We start from the raw sequence: 18,401 nt of genomic DNA on the forward strand, positions 1-18,401 counted from the left end.
GACGAAGATAACACACAGAAAGGCCGGGACACCTTGCTTGGAATTATCAGCGTACATGCCACATCCACAGTTCTTCCTACTCTCCCCTCCACCCCCTCCCCTCCCCCCCAACGTCTTGATCGAGATCTCGACCGTAATGCTTCATGGCACGTTTGACCCCCTCTAACCCCTCTCCTTCCCCTATCTGCCTTCATGCTGATTTATCTGCGCTTTATCTTTATCAAGTCATCTATCAACCCTCTCCATCTCCTCCTCCTCCTCTCCTGGATCAGCGAGGATCAATACGGCCGCACGCTGGCTCTCAGCTCGCTCTACAACACCTACTGGTCTGTGTCAGCAGGTTACTATAGGTCCATTCCTGCAGCCACCTCCTCCACTCATGTGCAGTTTTGTGTATCGATGTGTCAGGCATATGAAAGTGTAGTGAGATCTAAGTATAAATGCTGACCAAGAAAGGACAACAAAAACAGTTTTTAATTCCTCTTAGAATTTGGGTTTTATTGTCATAGTTTTGGCTATCGTTTCTGTTAGTTCTGACGTTATTGTATGCACCAAAGTAATAGCTGAGATCTTGGAAGAAGGTGACATCGCTTAAACAAAGTCAGAGCGGTCAAGTCTGCGGTTATAAAGAGAGGTGACATGATAAAGTCTTCAATGTAGGATAATGAAGCACACTTTCGGAAAGTCTTCGCTCGAGGGCATTCGTGGAATTGTGCTTGTTTGCATGAAGGAAGTAATTGTGTCAAAAATGGAAATATTTTGCTTACTTACTCATTTTGGCACACCGGGACAGTCGTTGCTTGTTTCACTCACTGTTTGACAACCCAACAAGTACTTTGAGGTCACAATTTAGCCAGATTATCAAAATCACTTTCATTGGAAGTGGAACCGAAAGTGAGCGCACCTAAAATATCATGCGATGTAATAATTGCTCATTTCACTGGAAATTTGTGCTTTCAAAGGAAGTCAAGGTTCCATGATGTATTCTCATTGAGAGTCATGGTGTGCTAACAAACACTATTAAGCTATGCCCTGAAGGCAAGAACCTTCAGAGCAACCTGGTACATCTTGTATGCACTGATAATCTCCTTTTTTGCCGGCGTTAAAGAACACTTTGCTGCTTGGACCTCTGACTCCTGATTTTTTTATCATCAAAGAGCAGTTTTTGGATCTGGTGTTTTTTTCCAACTGTCATCCATCGATCTGACACGATAGGTCCGTTAGACTTCTATTTAGTGATGTTACCAGATAGCCGCAATTCACTTGTTGAGTGAATCTCATTATTACAAATAGAGGTGATGGCCAAAACTGGACCAAAACCCAAGTTGTTTTAAACTGGGATTATCCTTTAACAAGCAAGATGTCCAAACTGGACATCATCAGTGCCATGTAGGCACAGTTGACACACACTCCCTGTATCTTCCTATTAGTGATTACTTCAAGTTCAACTACTGTTATTTTTACGGCTTCGCCCCTTCTCTTCCTCAGCATCTGTTCCCCTCTTTGGTCTGTGCTCAATTTCAAAAGAGAAAACATTCCAGCTGCAGAAAGCAGAGCCATCCTGCTGGAGTAAACACACACACACACACACACACACACACACACACACACACACACACACACACACAGAGGCATACACAGAGGCATACACACTCATACGAAATAGAAATGTACAAGCATGCATATGAGCATCACAGGGATGCACTAACACACACACACTCTCTCTCTCTCTCTCTTTTTTCCCTCACACACCTCCCCTCACTCTCCTGTAATAAAACACACACTGCCGTCCATTCACAAAGCTATGCTGCTGACACTCAGGCTGCGCTGCCTGGCTCAAATCCCCTGGCCCCCTGGATTTGACAGGGCTGTTCTGAATCAACACGTAGAAGTACAGCTTTTACTTCCCCACTGGAAGCTGTTTAACGCCTATTACGCTACATGCACGGCCTTTACAAACCCATTTTCACTGGATTCGATTGAGTACGGAGGCCTAATTAATCTTGTAGCAGCGACTTTTGGATAATTGCAATGTCTTTTTAAGGATCCTAACCTAAAAACAAATTGCCTCCTAAAATGTGGGGTTCTCAAAGATGTGATTGCGAATTACACCAAAGAAAGGAAGTGCAGATTCTTCACTAGATCAAAAAGCCCTCAAAAAGCTGAGATCTTTAAAAACAATCTGTCTTCAGATGAAGACAGACAGAAAAATAGGCAAGCACCTCTCTTAGGTGTTGTTAATGGTGGAATAACATCCCCCAATGTCATGAATGAAGGTTCACTCCCCTTAACTCAATGTGCTGCCTCAGCCGGTCTTTCACAACCAGCCCATTCATAAAACTGCGGGGCTGAAGTTTGTATGTGTGTAAAATGCGTGTGTGTGTATAGCAAGGCCAAGAGTGTTTATGCGTGTGCATGGGTAAGTGGATGAGAGGCCGTCAAAAGAAATCATCCGTTCACTTAAGAGAAATCAACCAGTTTACTCGTGAGCACAAATCCACGTGAGCACACAGACAAACAAAACACAGCAATAAACAGTCATTGAAGAAGCCTTGCCTCCCCAGAGCGAGCAAGCGAGCGGTATTCGTGCATATCTGGCAGGCACCTGGCTGTTTTTGCGCACTTTGTTGCATAGCAGCTGTATTTTGGAAAAGTGGAGAACACAGGGCTGCATGTTTCTCTTTTGGGGAGAGAGGGAGCAGAGGGAGGGAGGGGCTCAATTCACCCATCGCCCCATGCTCCAAATAGGGCCTGATTGGGCCAGTTCTGATCCAGAAAAACAACCCAAACAAGAGGAAGGCTGTGAATTCATGACAAAGCAGAACACACAGAGCCAGAGAGACACACTGCTGGGAGGATTTGGTTTGAGCTGGGTTACTGGAACTTTTTCTTTCTCTTCTTTGTACTCATTTCTTTCCCCTGTTTCTGTCTTTCTTCACTTGATTATTTCTTCTTTTCCTACTATACTCTCTTTTTTTTTTTTACAACAATATATAACATTGGAGAGCTTAAAGGAAAAATTGCTACATTTTTTTGATAAATCGATCAATTTTTTAAGGCTTTTTTAAGCAAAAAGTCCAAACATTACCCAGTTCCAGCCTCTCAATTGTGAAGATTGGCTGCTTTTCTTTGTCTTATATGATAGTAAATTGAATATCTTAATGTTTTAGACTGTTGGTCAGCAATGTGAATGAATCATCTTGACCTTTAGCAAATTGTGATCAGTGTTTTTCACTATTTTCTGACATTTTATCGACCAAATGATTGATCAAAATACTGAAAGTGAACAAAATGTTGCAAACAAATCATTTAAGACAAGAAAAAAATCAAATTGATATTAAAAAGAGGAGGAGACAGAATTTGAAGGAACTCAGTGCAGTTTCATCATCATCATCTCTTCGCTGCTTCCTCTTCTGTCTGCCACTTCTTGCTTTCTCTGCCTTGCTAAACTCGCTCTCTCCGAAAAGCACTGTAACGGCATTCTATAGCCGCAACTTCCTATATAATTACTGCAAGGCACAAAACTAAACAATCGTCCCACACAGCTCAGAAATCGCTGGATTAGTTCACATCTTGGAACACTCAAAGTGTGTGTGTGCGTGTGTGTGTGTGTGTGTGTGTCGAGAGAGAGGTAGAGAGAAAAGGGAAAGGGGAGGGCAGAGGAGGAGGGGAGGGGGGATGTCCAGATTTTTAAATTCAACTTAGTTTGTACAGACACAGGAAGGGAGGGAGGAGTTTGGAGTATCCACTTGAAGAGGCGGGGGGCGTCAGAGAGGGGGGATCTGTAGTACTGTAGGGCTTTTTTATGAATGAAGACCGAAGGAGAGAGCAGAGGAGCACTGAGAGAGAGAGAGAGAGAGAGGGGTAGGGGGGGGGGAGGGAGAGGCACACTTCCTCTTACGCACGCAGGGAAGAAAATTTATGAATGGGTCACATCTCTCGAGCTGCTCCAAGTGTAAACAACATACTTGGACAAAGAAGAACGAGCTCTCGGCGCAGGCAATGCCTCAGTAAACGTTCCAACTGTGGCCTTTTAGTGTTTGACACAAAAGTAAAGTATTGACATGTTCAAACTATTTAAATTTAATTAAGTATGTGCACTATAAATTTGACTGACACCTCCATGTGTTTCTTCCCCGCAGGCAGAAAACAGACAAAGGAATCTGTCCGACAGCCAAGCGCCGGACGAGAACAACCCCTGAAGGTGCTGTCAGCGCTGAAAACCAAACATTAATCCTCCTCTCCTCTTGATAAGTCTGAGATTAAAATCACATCCCTCTTTTAAGACTTTGTTTCCATGCAGGTCCAATCACATTAGTTCAATGGAAAAAATATGGCGCGCCGTTATCACCAATGGCTCAATTACCTTTAAATACACACACAGGCAGGTCAGCAAGTACATAAAAGTTGCATGTTTGCATAACCTTCCTTCAATGGCAGCCCGCAGACAGAGCACGCTTGTTAGCTGTGAACTAAGGGAGAATGGACCAGATGAGATAGATTTACCAGATGTGCAGGTATTGCACAATCCCTCCGTTGCCCCCTCCTCTTCCTTAATCTAGCATTCCAGCATGTCCAAATGTTTTTGCCTCTCTTCTTTTTCTGTTTCACTGGCTCCCTCTTTCCGTCTCTCCCCTCTCTGTCAACACCACACCCATGCAGGTAACAACCTGACTCAGTAAACAACAATGTTTAATTTTACCAGGGCTCCATTTTTCAATGCAAGCCTCAATTATATTCCGGTCACCTGGGATTAGGGCTTTGCTTTATGCTTTTTTTTTTTTATGTGCTAGAGTTTCCAAAACAGGTGAGTCACCTGTTTTTAAAAGTCTGTGAATGCCTTTCAGTTAATGATGGGAAGAGACAAGCCTTTTTATGCAGCGCTGCTTTTAATAGACCAAATGCAGGATCTAGAACAAACACAAAGATGAATATATTTATAGTTGCTTGTCAGCTTCAGTTTTCCATCAATCAAAGCTGAATAGAGATGCTTTAACTGGACCCTGCGACTATTGACTGTGACCAGCAGGGACACTTTCTGTCAACGCTGGAGTGTCTCTGCCGTGTGTAAATGAGCTGCCCGTCAAACTGAAGCCCCCATGACCCTGCAAATCATACCCGGGTCAACCGTTAGCAGAGGCCTGACAGCTGATTGGCTGACAGGCCAGGGGGTTAAGTAGACATGACCTCTATATGCCCCTGGGTTCATCTGCACTTCCTCCTCCGCATTGTTGGCCAACAGACAGCGACAATGTTGCACAGGGTATGTGTCACCGAGGGGCTGACCAGTTGTGACTTGGAACTGGTTAAATCAAAGGCGCATGGATTTCAATTGGAGGAAGTGCCTTTGACTGGGACTGAAAGCTGTCAGTTTTACTTTGGGGGATAAGATTATTGTTGAGTTATTTTAAGGTCTCTTTAAGTTGCTAACCATTTCATTGTCATGGCTGAAGATGGAAAGGCCTGCAGTGTCATGAATGGGACAGAAAAAAAACTGTTTGTAGAACAACACGTACTCCCACCTAGATCCTGATTCGCCATTGTTAACGCAAACAACACGAAAGGGAAACTCATTCAAATAGCCGCTCAGTTGTGTAGCCCAGGAATTTGCTTTCCCATTTTACACCTTCCGATACGCACAAAGGGCCATCTTTGTACCTGGGCCCTGAATTATTTTTTACTGGTTTCCTGGGCCTTACCCATTCAGCTTTTCAAAGGCATGCAAATGGATGACGGCAGCACATACTGCCGGCATCCAAATTCACTTCATGATGACTGGCTCATTAGGCCCTCTGTTTCTGCATAGCTTTGTCTGCCAAAGAGATTACTGTAACATCAGCGGGTTACAGTATCCCCACCTAAGCCTCTGGCGGTCTCACAGCCCAAATTTGACCGCTGGTTTCACTTTCTCATAGGCACACTTTAGCTGGCATTACGTGACCAGGCCAACTGACCAAATCTGAAAGATGGGTGAGGCTGTCTGTACGCAGCTCTGTATGTTGCAGGAATCAATGCCTGATTGAATAAACAATTAAAAATAAAAAAAAGATCTGATCTGTGCAATATACTTAACGGCCAGAAAATGTGGTTTTTGGTGAGTGTATGAAACCACTCCGTCACATGGACACACATACATTCAGAGGACACAGGAATTGAAAGTACTCACAGTTCTCAGAGTGGAAATCAGGAACAAATTGCTCGTCGCTGTCAGGAACCTGAGCTGCAATTGGAAGACAAAAAGAAGAGCCATAATTTTAGCGTTATTATTATTATTATTAGTATTTATAATATATTTAAGACAAATCTGACCTTTCCTGTCTCTCCTTTCTTTCCTCTTTCTGTGTATTTTTCTTCCCTGAAATCTGAGTCACAGCCAGGCTGGGCTTCATTCAGGCGACCTTCATTTTACAGTTTTTGCAGCATGCCAGCACTTTGCTTATTCATAGATCAATACACTATAGTCAACAACATGAAGCTGCTGAATGGTATCATGGATGGATATTAACCTGCCAGACATGCTTCATGCAGAATTTAGTATCAACCTTTGACTCTAGCTTCGAGATTTCAGCCAATGATAAATAGACATATTGACAATAACCATGAAACTCTTTGTGTTGGGAGACCATCATGTATTGAGACCCAAAACCAAAGTGTTCAATATTAAAAAAATAAGACATTATGAAATAAAGTGCTCTATGCATAAATGTAGAAAAAAATTTAACAATGAAGTTTTGAAATAATCCAATATGAATAACTCATTATTAAGAAATGTTACATAATCCTGCTTCTTTGTACAACAGTTCCTTTTTTTAAAAAATTTAATTCTATGACTTTTTATTTCAAAATGTCAGTTATTACACAACCCCATTTTTAAATATCTCTGACTAAAAATCAAGACAAATAGTGCAGAGCCCAAAGTTGATGTCCAATCAGAGGAGAGAAAAAGTCATTTCCACTCCAGCTCCATTAATACTATTAGTATATACAGTGATATCGTGACATGTAACCCTGTTCTCGTCTACCCAAACTAGTCAGACATCATATATGTAAATGGTCAAGTTTTTACCAGTTTCTGTCAATTTCCGCTGCAGAAATCCAGACTGACTAAACAGGCTGTTCTGGCTAAACAAGTGACGAAATCTGTCAAGTGTTGCGACAAACCAGCCCCTCGGATGCAACTTCTCTCTGTCCCAAAGCCTTGGGGACTTTGTCTCACAATCTAGAAGTAGTCTGGATTTCATCTGCTGCACAGATGAGGAATCGCTCCTATAGTCAAACTAGAAGTGGATATAAAACAAGGAAATTGGACTAAATGCAAGAGAAGTGATGAAATGCAGTGCCGAGCACATGCATTTCAGCTACACTAAGATCTGATCACACTACTTTTCCTTTTAAGTAGTAGAAACAGTTCATATATCGACATATATCATTTGGTTACAATACTGTGATGCATAAATTTGTGTGTCCCGGAAACAATCTACAGTCAAATTACACTGATCTGTGAAAACAGATGAGTCCCTACAGTGATATAGTATGTGTATGTGTGATATCTTGATCTGATCTGAAATTACTTGCAGTGGTGTACAATTTCAAAAAGTATCAGTGGTCCTGATTATACACCCTCTCATAAAGAAACTCATCTAGGATCTCACTGAATAAGCACAGTCAGTAATGCCGGGCCCAGGTGCAGCAGAGCTAGACAGACACTATTGTATGCCCCCAACCCCCCCCTTTTTTTTTAGGAATCCAAACCCATTCACAATTGTGCTTTTGGAGCTTTGGATTTTGAGTCACACAAACAGGTTAGAAAAGCCCAAATGATTTGACTGCCAACACCCCACTATGGGGTGAGGAGGTCAAATTCACCCACTGAGCCATAAGCGCTCTGGCATTTTGTTTGCTACTCTCGAATTAATGACCTAACCCTAAACGTAGAGCAGAAACAGGGCAAGTTTCTGGGGTTTTAAAGTGTTTCCATTGCTCGGGACCTACACTTACGTCATGGTACAAGCTAAATGGTAGGGAAAAGTTGATGGCTATCATTAAATAACATGAACCCAATCAGGGGAGTAATGGGCTACAAAAACAAAATGGCATGGCAGCGTTGCGGATACTTCAGCACCATTCACTTAATACAGAAACAAAAAAAGAGCCTTTTTTAAAAAAAAAAAAAACTATCAAAATTTCTTCATAGAACTATGTCTGCATTTCCCCTAAAAGTAGACTTTTGCAATTTCACTATGACTCTGCACCAAGCTCTGTGTTCAGCCTAAATGACCTCTCCTCCCATCATCCACAACGGTTTCCAGACAATGACAAACACAACACAGAAACCAAAACAGAGACAGAAGGACAAAAAGAGGAAATAAGAAATTCAAATCCACTTTCTTGTCGTCACACTCCTCCTTCCTGTGCAGAGGAAACCGGATGACGGCATTTTGGAGCATGTTCAGATAAATGACATCGATTTCTTATATAACGCAGCATCCTGTGGCTTACTATACCATAATAATATTACCCCCTTTTAAATTTTCTGTCTTTTGCCCTCAGGGGGGAGAAATAAAGCTGCTGATGAGACAGAGCAGGGGCCAATATTTATGCGCACTTTCCTGTGTGTGTGTGTATGAGCGTTTGCCTGTGTATCTGATTTGTTTCCAGGAACACCTCGTCAGGGGCTTTGAGATGCAAGTCAGCACAAGAAGGAAAGTGTGTTTATACGAGCACAGACGCATGTTCTCCCCGATGCTTCCAGGCACCTTGAATGACTTTTTTTTTTCTCTCTGTGGGAGATCCTGGGAGGAGCTAAGCAGCCCCAGTCATATAAACCTAAAGGCCAATGGGACAAGATGTGACAAGCTCCTGAACTCTTGCCATTCAGTTCTTCACCCTTTCTGTCTCTCTTTTGCTTCCGCTCTCCTTTGGCGGAAAAAAAAAAAAAAGAAAAACTCCCTCGAGCTACCCGGCTTTTACAATCTTGGTGAATCCCTCACAACTACAATCAGTCATGATAAGGTCTTTAATTAATGCAACAGGAAAGGAGAGGTCTTAGTCTGGGAAGCTGAAAACAAGCCAGTACTTAAGGTTAAATAACACTTTGATACAGTTACACTTCCATCTTTCTGTCCTGTTTTTTCACTGCCTTGTTCTCTCTCCGCGACTCAACAATAAGCTGCCACCCAATTTGTAAATTCACCACGTAATATAACGTCTTATCTTAAAGAGTCGGCTCACTGAAACTACTAAAAAACATACTTTCTCATTTACCTGGCAGTGGTATCAAGCCATGCAGATAGTTTGTGTTTTATTTGGTTTGAGATATCTGTCCCTGAGATTTCTTTTTCAACTCCAATACAAAGACCTTGAACGGAATTGTGTTTCTGTTGCTTACAATTGATAGACAATACGTTTCAAAAAAATTAAACCGCAACAACTCTTCCCAGAAACAGCGTTTCCGTTGTTCTGAATAATCCACAGAACTCACTGTCATCAGTTTTCATAAAGGACTAAAGCCGTTCCAATGAAAACTGATCACAGTGAGTAGTCCTGAGGATTATTCAGAGTAGCCAGGCCATTATTTCTGGGCAGAAGTGTTTCTTTTAAATTTTTTAATATTGTGTTTTCAATGTTTTGAGCATGACAAACACAATTCACCTTCAATTCACCTCTGGGAGAAATCTTAGAAGCTGATATCTCAGCCTGGGCGAGTAAAAACCAAAACTATCTGAATGACTGAGAGTGAGAGAATGAGTGAGAAACAGTAATTTGGGTGAACTGAACCTTTAAGGGTGGCCTTTATAGCTAAATCCGTGAATACAAATAGGCTCCAACTTTGAAGCGACACCCATTGTTGCAGTTTTATTGGCACTGGCTCCTGTCTTTGTCTGCTTGAGACACTGGTGTGAAGCGAACTTGCTGGTTTTTGACGCTGCATAAGAAAAGGTGAGAGACCTAATGTGGATGCAGCACTGTTTGTCCTAAACAGTAACTGACCAGTGAGTGGGCTCGACTCAACTCATTGCAACTGCCTCATTTCTCTATTGCTGATCTGTTGTACACAGCGAATGACTCAATGTCAATAGTGGGACTAAGTGTACAGTTGTAAGTTGACATGAGCAATTTCTCATACTTAGAAATACTGTGAAATTCCTTTACACATAACAGCAGAACACTTCATGAGAACAGCATTTACATAGAAAATACATTGACATTTATGTCATAACTTAAACATCCCCTATAGACATCTTTTAAGACATATAAAAAGTGGAATAATAATCTACTCTTTCAAGAACTGCTGGACACAAGATGTCTCCTGTTTTATTGCTGAGTCCATTCTCAGTGTAAGTGCACTGGAGGCTTCAAGTTTCCACATCACACTTTAATTTACACTACCGGCTTCAAAACTAGCTGTGATGTCGCAAAATCATGCTTGTACATGTATGCTTTAAACTGGTGAGCACAGCGAAACTTTACTCCTTCAAGCAGATGAATGTGAAAACAGCTTTCTAGCGTGCAACGCGAACATCCAAGTGAAGTAACAATAAGCAAAACACATTTTTTTTACATGGAAAGGGGGGACTTAAAAAATGGATTTATGAGGTTGATTTGGTTCACATTAGAATATAAATCTCAAATAAGTGGTGTTTCCCCTCAAACCTCCACATCAAAGCACATCAAAGCAACTAACACAACAAATTCGCACCTCAGGGTGCAGTTCTCATTTTTACTTGCAGCTTTAAGCACAGGGACCCACTGTCCTGCAACTGTTCTGCTCCAGATTTGCACCAAACAGGCATAATGACTCATGGCTTGTGTTGTTCTCTCCCTCTCTTGACATACAGTATAATTACTTGATTAGAGCTCACGTCATCATTGTACTTATTAAGTCTTCTAGCTGACAATTGCCTCTGACTGGGCCTCATTTCATCGCTATGAGTGACACAAGCCAAATACTCTGTTTGTTTGCATTGGCTTCAGGCTGGCACGCATGCTACATGCCAACATGGCCAAAATAGGACATGCTCAAAGCTAATAATGTCCCGTCTGTGTTCTCTCCCTGGCCTCTCTTTTTTTTTTTTTTTTGCAGTTTTGTATGGTTTATGAGCATGTGTGTTGCATCAGAAAGTTTGGGCTCCCCAGTGAGACTCTTTACAGCAGCTAAGGAGGTCATCTTTTTCACCAGTCACCTTTTTCACCACAGCCAAAGTTTTATGACAGCACTTTAAAATAAACATAAAAGCGCATACACCAGAGAATTTTGAGATAAAATTCTGATTATGGATAATAGAGAGCAGCACATAGAATCCATTGTTGTATGTTTTAGGTTTCTGTGTTCTCCAGTCTTTCCAGATAGACACATCAGGAAGCCTCATGGTTGTCATAAATGGGGGAAATCAACACAGAAAAGCAAAAAGAAAGAAAGAAATAAAAAAGGCAAGTCTCACCTTCTGTGAGCCATGTCTCTTGGAGTTGGCTTAAATCCTGGAAAAGGTCTGAACAGAAAGATAAAAAGACAGAATATACAATCAGCACACTGCAGACTGACAAGCTGACATCTGCTCACTAATATGTGTCTTATCAAAAATGAACGTAGCTAAGATTCAGACTGACACTGCCTGGGGTTGATAGACCATAATATAAACACGCTTTATGCAAAGACACCAAAGGCCAAAATTGTCAACTTCCACTACTTTACCTTCAGATTCCTGAGGGGGTAATTCTGTGTCCATGTATTTCCTTTTCGCTGCCATCAACAGTCTATTTAGGGGCCCATTTCCTTGCGACTTCTGCAAAACCCATAGATGTTAACAGAGGAGAAGTGAGAAACAGACTTCAACAGGGCATTTCCAGCACATAAGTGTCAAAACAGCTAATGCCATGTTAAATGTGGCTTGGAAAAAAAAGAAAAACAAGTCACCACTTGGACACATTTGACCAAAAAAACAAACAAAAAAAAACAAAACAAGAAATAATAAGAAGAATAATTTGTCATAGTTTAAATGAAAGCCTACTGCAGCTAGGTGAACATCAAGCTCCTTAGAAAACAACACATTTCTCAGTTGTGGAGGCAATCTTGGAAAAACAAACGCGCTGTTTGCGTCTGACGAAAGTGACCATTTGGCACACATTGACACTCTCTTCAGCCAAAGTATCCCGTAGGAGAAACCCGCTGACAAACATTATTAAATGCAGCACTTGCTACGTTTCACTTTATGAAGATTTTGTGATAGTTTTAAACGGGGTTGAGAAGTAGTTTTCTATCGCGCAGACACACACGCACACACACATAGTTGCTTCAGCCAAAACTCGTGCAGACGCGAGACGGAGAGCGAGAGAGAGAGAGAGAGAGAGATAAAGCCCAGTAGCCGAGTCATTAAAAAAACAGGCAAAAAAAGCACCGAAGTAAAAAGAAGAGTTCATCCATACGTACATTTGCTAAAGTGTAAGGCACTTGCTGGTCCAAATATCCATCCATCTTATAATCCATCCGTTAACCGTTTGTGGTCATTTAGGCTGAGTTGAGTGAGATCCACGCAGCCTGCAGGGAGAGGAGGGAGCGCTGCTTGTGAATGGAGCTGCGTGGAGGCTGCATGCATAATGAGCTCCATTCACAAAAAATGCCGAGGGGAAGTGATGGCGAGTGATTACCCAGCGGGCTGCTGCCCTCTTTACAAATCTCTTTTTTGTGTGTGTTTGAGTGTGTGTGTGTGTGTGTTTGAGAGAGAGAGAGAGACAGACAGCTCGTCATTACCTACAAGTTTTCAGGTAAAGCTGTTTAGTACACCTCAAATACTTTTAGTTTGAAGAATAAATCAGTTTAGTTTTAGTTTATTCGTGTAATAAAGTCGCGCTTTCAAGGTTTAAAAACATGTCAGAATGAGTCAAAAAAAAAAAGCACTTATGAAATATGGGTGTTATTTAGTCGCCTATTTCTTGGGTTTTTGCCACGTCTGCCCAGATTGCCAGGCTCAACTTTCAGCTTTAGGAAACGGCAGCGCTGGAACTGTGAGGGGAAACAGATGTTGCGTTTTAGTCGAGTCACACCAACAGACTCCATTTCAAGCAGAAAGCATAATTGACATACGCAGTTACGGCGAGTTTGACTAAGTTTGTAATGAAGTGGGGTGACTTTTGAGCGCCAGCTGTGCTGTCATTTCTGTAACAGACATGATTTTAGGATAATAAGGAGACTTGCTTTTCTTGCTCGGGCCAGAGGAGGTTCGTGATTGGTGGATTTCCTCTTTCAAGGGCTCGAATTTCTTGCCTTTGTCCGGATGAATACACTGACTTATGAATGAAGTCTCGGTTCCTCCTATGAGCCAATCAGAAACCTGGTGGTCGGGTTCCTAGCAACCGTGGGCGGAGCTTGCGCTACAGCAGCCAATCATCTGTCTGCAGACGGCAGGCTTTTATACTGGATTTTCCAGTTGTTTTTCATTCACAAAAAAGAGAGAGGGAAAGTTAGAAAAAAAACTTCCATTCATAAAAACCTGCCCTGGCACGAAAGCCCTGACATGTTTTTCTTTTCTTGCCCGGACAAACTCAAAGAACTTCAGCTTGTTTACCTCATTTCATGACTTTACCCCCTCTACTTATGACAAACAGTGATCGCAGCCAAACAGGAAAAGTGGCAATACCTCGGCAGAAGCCCTGAACATCAAAAATCAGCATCAAAACTGACGTAAATCAGTTCAGGGCCATGCATTCTTGAATTCTTGTGGTTTTGAGTCTACACCACAGAAAAGCCACAGGACTTAAAGTTCTCTGTGATGCTTTGTACACAAAACTACAGAATGATGAAATGATTGTTGCTTTATTGAAACTAAACTGCCTAACTAAAGCCAGAAAGACTGTTTTTTAAGGAAGAGTAGGCAGTCAAGAGACAGGAAACAAAGTTCTGATGAAATCTGAGTTTGAGTTTCAGTGGTTAATGAGATTCAGAGACAAACATGATAAGCGGTTTAAGAGCATGTATAGTGTATACCCTCCTCTTCTTCCTCCTCTCCTCTGTTGATATCTATCTACATCTTCCAATCGCCATAACAGGTGATTCTGCACATGTTATTTCCTGCTTAATGATGTTTAGATGCACATTTAGATGGCTCTTAATATTACATCAGCCCTGCTCTGTACAGCCAGCATATAGCAGTTTAACAGAGCAGGACAGGCTCAAGGATATTACAAAAGTAGGTCATTATTGGTATTATATTCGATGTAAGTGGTCATAAATTCTCTTCTGTAACCTTATAAGCTAAGATAGTGGTTCTTAAGTTGCGAGAAGTTGAATCTGAGGGCTCACAAGAGGATTTAAAAAAAAAAAAAAAACTGTTGCAGAAACTTAAGTTTATTTTCTCTGTAACTTTTACTTTTTTCTTTGTAAATACTGCACCCTTTTACCTCGTCAGACCTTTAAAAAACCTTGAAATGTAACAACCTGAGAAGGAAAAACTGACTGTTTTACTGTTAAACTGACTTTGTTTAATTTGCTTTAAATAAAGTGCTTGTCTAATCAAGGAAAAATGTAGATTCAATGAGCACTTACTGACATCCAAATCCATGTCTGACAATTTCTTTAACTTTACAAAACCGACAATCTGACAAGCACCTACACTTCAGGCAGGATTTGCACTTCTCTGTCAAGCTTTTTCATTCCTTACACGACTATCTCTGTCCCTTTAAACGTACAACTGAGTGCAACATCATGTTTGCCTTTGAGGAGAGATCGTCTGAAGGTGTATGCGGTTAACCTCATTTGAAGGGATTATCATGTCTCACCTCTTTCCATGACAGCAGGATATTCACCTCGCCTTCATGCGTGGCCGTTTGGAACAGATATTAACACTTTTGCCTTCATATGTGGTAGGATGACATGGCATACAAACTTGTTTTGAGCATACTCCGGCTTTTAAAGGTGGCTGTATACTCCTTCAGCTATTTCTGTAACTTTCCGAAACAGACAAGATGACATTTACACCCACTTTACACAGTGATTGGCCAGCAGTGAGGAGGTGAGAGGAGTCGGGGTTTGAACTTCTCCCTCTAGCACTCATCTCTCTGTCAGTTTTCATGTGAACAAATGAGTGCAACAGTATGAACGTCTTCCAGGATAGACTGTAGCCATGTTTCCATCTAATCGTCAAGAGAATTTTAAGAAAATGCGAATTAGGCATGTTTCCATCAACTGGTTTGGAGCGAATAAACTAGGCTACGCAAAGTGTAGTTCCATCAGAAGTCGGCGGTATAGGCTACATTATGTATGGCTGTAATGAGCAGTAGAAGAAGTAGAGGTTGAGAACCAGAAACAAAACCAGTAGCCTTGGCCATCTACAAGAGAAAAATGGAGAAATGTCTTCAGGAATTTGCTTAAATTGGGCAAGTTGTAATTGTTCTTTCACGTCAGCTAGTATGGGTTGCTTAGTTGCTGCTACCAGCCATGTGTGCCACGCATTATGGGAATATCCAGGAAGACGCCGACAGTGGAAACAGCTGATCAGTCATGTGAGTTAAATGTTTGCTATGTAAGAACTTATTCAACAGAGGTGTTTCCATCTCCCATCTAATGCATTAACTCCTTTAAGGAAAAAACTGACAAAGTTTTTTTTCGACTTTTGCTGTTTCCATCAACCTTTTCTAATGCGACAGTTTAAAATGCGCATAAAAACACGTTGATGGAAACACGGCTTGTCAGAAAATATGCACCATTATCCCTGTATTTAAACGAGACAGTCGGCTTTCCACTCCGCCTTTGAGTAAGCCGTTTGGAACAACTAGAGACTGATTTAATTTCAGACGTTGTCGGACAACACATCGTAAGAGCCACTTCTGAGTGATTCCAACTCAAGCTTAAGACAGCTGGATATTAACTTCCAAGATGGCACCCCGTTCTTTCTAAGTTGCTCACCAGGCACATAGCTGAGGTTTCAGGATTCCTTATTTTTGAGCCTACAGAGCATTAAAAACCTTCTCTGGTTGAGCCACCTGACTTCCTTCAAACTCTCCACAGACATAATCATGCACCAAAATGACTTTTTTTTAGATTTTCTATTATGGGACCTAAGTCTTTTACAGCTGTTTCTTGTGTAATAATTGTAAATGGTTGGGTCAGTAGGTGTCACATGACCTGCAATTCTGACTGTGGCCACTACGCCAGAATAGTCTCACAACTCAAATCCGCATTAGAGCCACAGTCACAAGTAGACGTTAATTTTGAGGGGGGTCACAGGCCCGTGCTGATGGTTATATTTCCATGTATTTCATCCCTACAACCTAATTTTGTTTCTAGATATTCAAGCATGACTCAGCATGGTTGTGTTTTTTACCACACAGTATTGGTAAAGTCCTAGACTTGCAAAAAAAAAGTTGCATGTGATAAACCACAAGTGACATTAAAGCACGTGAGTTTTTTTGACACAAAAGTTTCCGTTTGCCAACAATATTTTGTGCTCGTGAATCATCTCTCTCTCTCTCTCTCTCTCTCTTTCTCTCTTTACATGTGAAAATTACTGATATGAGTTCAAGTGAATAAAAGAAAAAGACCTGATGTGGAAACTCCTCTTTTTCATTGTCTCACTGTCTCTTTTCATCCACGAGTCAAAACTTTTACATCTGAAATGAAAACTGTCACATGTGATTTCCGACAAGAGTACAACGTGAAATAAAGTTGACTTTTGAAACGCTGCACGTGTTGGAAAAGCACATGTGTTTTTGATTCACATGTGGTTGACATCTTTAAATTGAAAACAAATGAAAGGGACAGAAACAGCCTTTGTTAAATACCTACACAGTGGTACACCTACACATATACTATTGAGCTGATACAGTCATGTTATTAAAGTCTACACAAGATTTACAACCTCTTTGGCTCCTTTAGGATGAATTGAAATTGTAAAGAACATAGACAGTGGCCATAGATCAACTCCATGTATTTCATTTACAGTACACACACACATACACACACACACATATAACACAACACATCACAGTGCTGAAATGCTTTGTGAAATCTACTGTAATAGTCATCCACCTCTGTGTCTAATATAGCTTTGTCAGCAGAGAGATAAGTACTGACAGAGACAGAGGGGAGACATTTTAAGTTCAGTGCGGTGCTGTGGAGTGGACTCAAAGTGCTTATTGATCAAAGCTGGCTGATGGATGGGTGAAATGTTATTATAGCTTCGGCTGTACTAGTTATGGAGAGACAGAGTGAGATGTGTAGAAATGGAAGTAGATGGAGAGGAATATTTAGAAAGAGTGAAATACTAATGAATGTAATAAAAAAAAAAGACAGCAGAGGAGATCAAAATAAAGATTTGATGGAATGAAAGAAGGGAACAGAAAAATAAAAAAAAAAAAGAGCAGAAAGAATAAGGAAGCGAGGCAGAGTGAGAGGAAAAAAGGACGTGGAGGCAAGAGGGAGCCAGAAGCCGAGGCGTCTGTGGGGGATGGTGTTGTGTGAAAGGATCATCAACAACACCTCTCCGTCTTTCCTCTCTTCCTCTCTCTGAACCCTCTTTTACCTCTCTCCTCCCTCGCTCCTGACAAAGCTGATGGTGACTGATAAACAAATAATGATATTTGATAAAACGAGGACATGCAAAGGGACTTACTGGGAGCATGATTCATGATCAAAACATCCAATCACCCCCGCATTATTCTTTTTAAGTCTAGGCTGAAACAATAAAATTACTTGTATAAAAATATCGCAACATTTTTTTCAGGAAATTTGAGGATTTATTTATTTCAATGTGACCTTGGCAGACTGTAAGATAAGATAAAATAAGATATACTGTACTCTGTTGCATACAGCAACATATAGAAAATACAAGGTACACATGATATAGGTACATAATCTGCATGTACAAGACACCAGACAGACACATAAACAATACACTATTGTATCCATAGTACTAGACTTTACACTGTTTCTAAAATAATAGAACACAATGACCAGTGGTCAGTAAAGTGGCAGAGCATATTTAAAAGACCTAAAAGAATAAAAAGCACATGTGCAAAGGAGGCAATGTCCTTATAAGTCAAAATCTTAAAAATCTGGTTAATTGCAAAAATCTGGTTCAAATCTAGCTGAATGAAAGCAAATGATGCAAAAACATTGACCAGGCTTGTTTTTCTTGACTTGTCATCACTAATGTGATGAACAAAATCATGTTTATCAGATTCAATGTTTTCAATCCCTGATAAAGACTGTGTTCTCCATGATATGTGAACTTAGTGTATCTTTGATTTTTTATCAAAACTTTAAGCAGGCTTTAAAGAGTTTTTGTGGGCTTCCCTGCCACTGCAATTATGGTTATCACCTTTCAGTTTCTTTCATAAACCTGCCCATCTTCACCAAGCAGCGCTCCATCGTGTGCAGTGCAGCAGCCGCACCCCTAGTGGGAATGTAA

The 18,401-nt window shown here is 41.0% G+C and overlaps 1 protein-coding gene across 2 annotated transcripts in view; it reads right to left on the bottom strand.

The window, feature by feature from the left end:
* etv4 (ETS variant transcription factor 4) overlaps positions 1–12,632 on the bottom strand; it is a 31,165-nt gene extending 18,533 nt beyond the window's left edge. The window contains exons 1-4 of one of the 2 annotated variants that reach the window (XM_042396432.1): positions 12,428–12,632; positions 11,693–11,783; positions 11,442–11,489; positions 6,167–6,220 (exon numbers count right to left, since the gene is read on the bottom strand). In XM_042396432.1, coding sequence (XP_042252366.1) covers positions 6,167–6,220; positions 11,442–11,489; positions 11,693–11,783; positions 12,428–12,484 — 250 coding nt within the window. In that variant the 5' untranslated portion in view covers positions 12,485–12,632. Of the gene's footprint in view, positions 1–6,166; positions 6,221–11,441; positions 11,490–11,692; positions 11,784–12,008; positions 12,319–12,427 lie in introns of those variants that run through there. The other variant, XM_042396431.1, reaches the window with a different exon arrangement.
* Positions 12,633–18,401: the final 5,769 nt, after the last annotated feature.

Source organism: Thunnus maccoyii, chromosome 20 (genome assembly GCF_910596095.1).
Source record: "Thunnus maccoyii chromosome 20, fThuMac1.1, whole genome shotgun sequence".
Taxonomy (NCBI): domain Eukaryota; kingdom Metazoa; phylum Chordata; class Actinopteri; order Scombriformes; family Scombridae; genus Thunnus; species Thunnus maccoyii.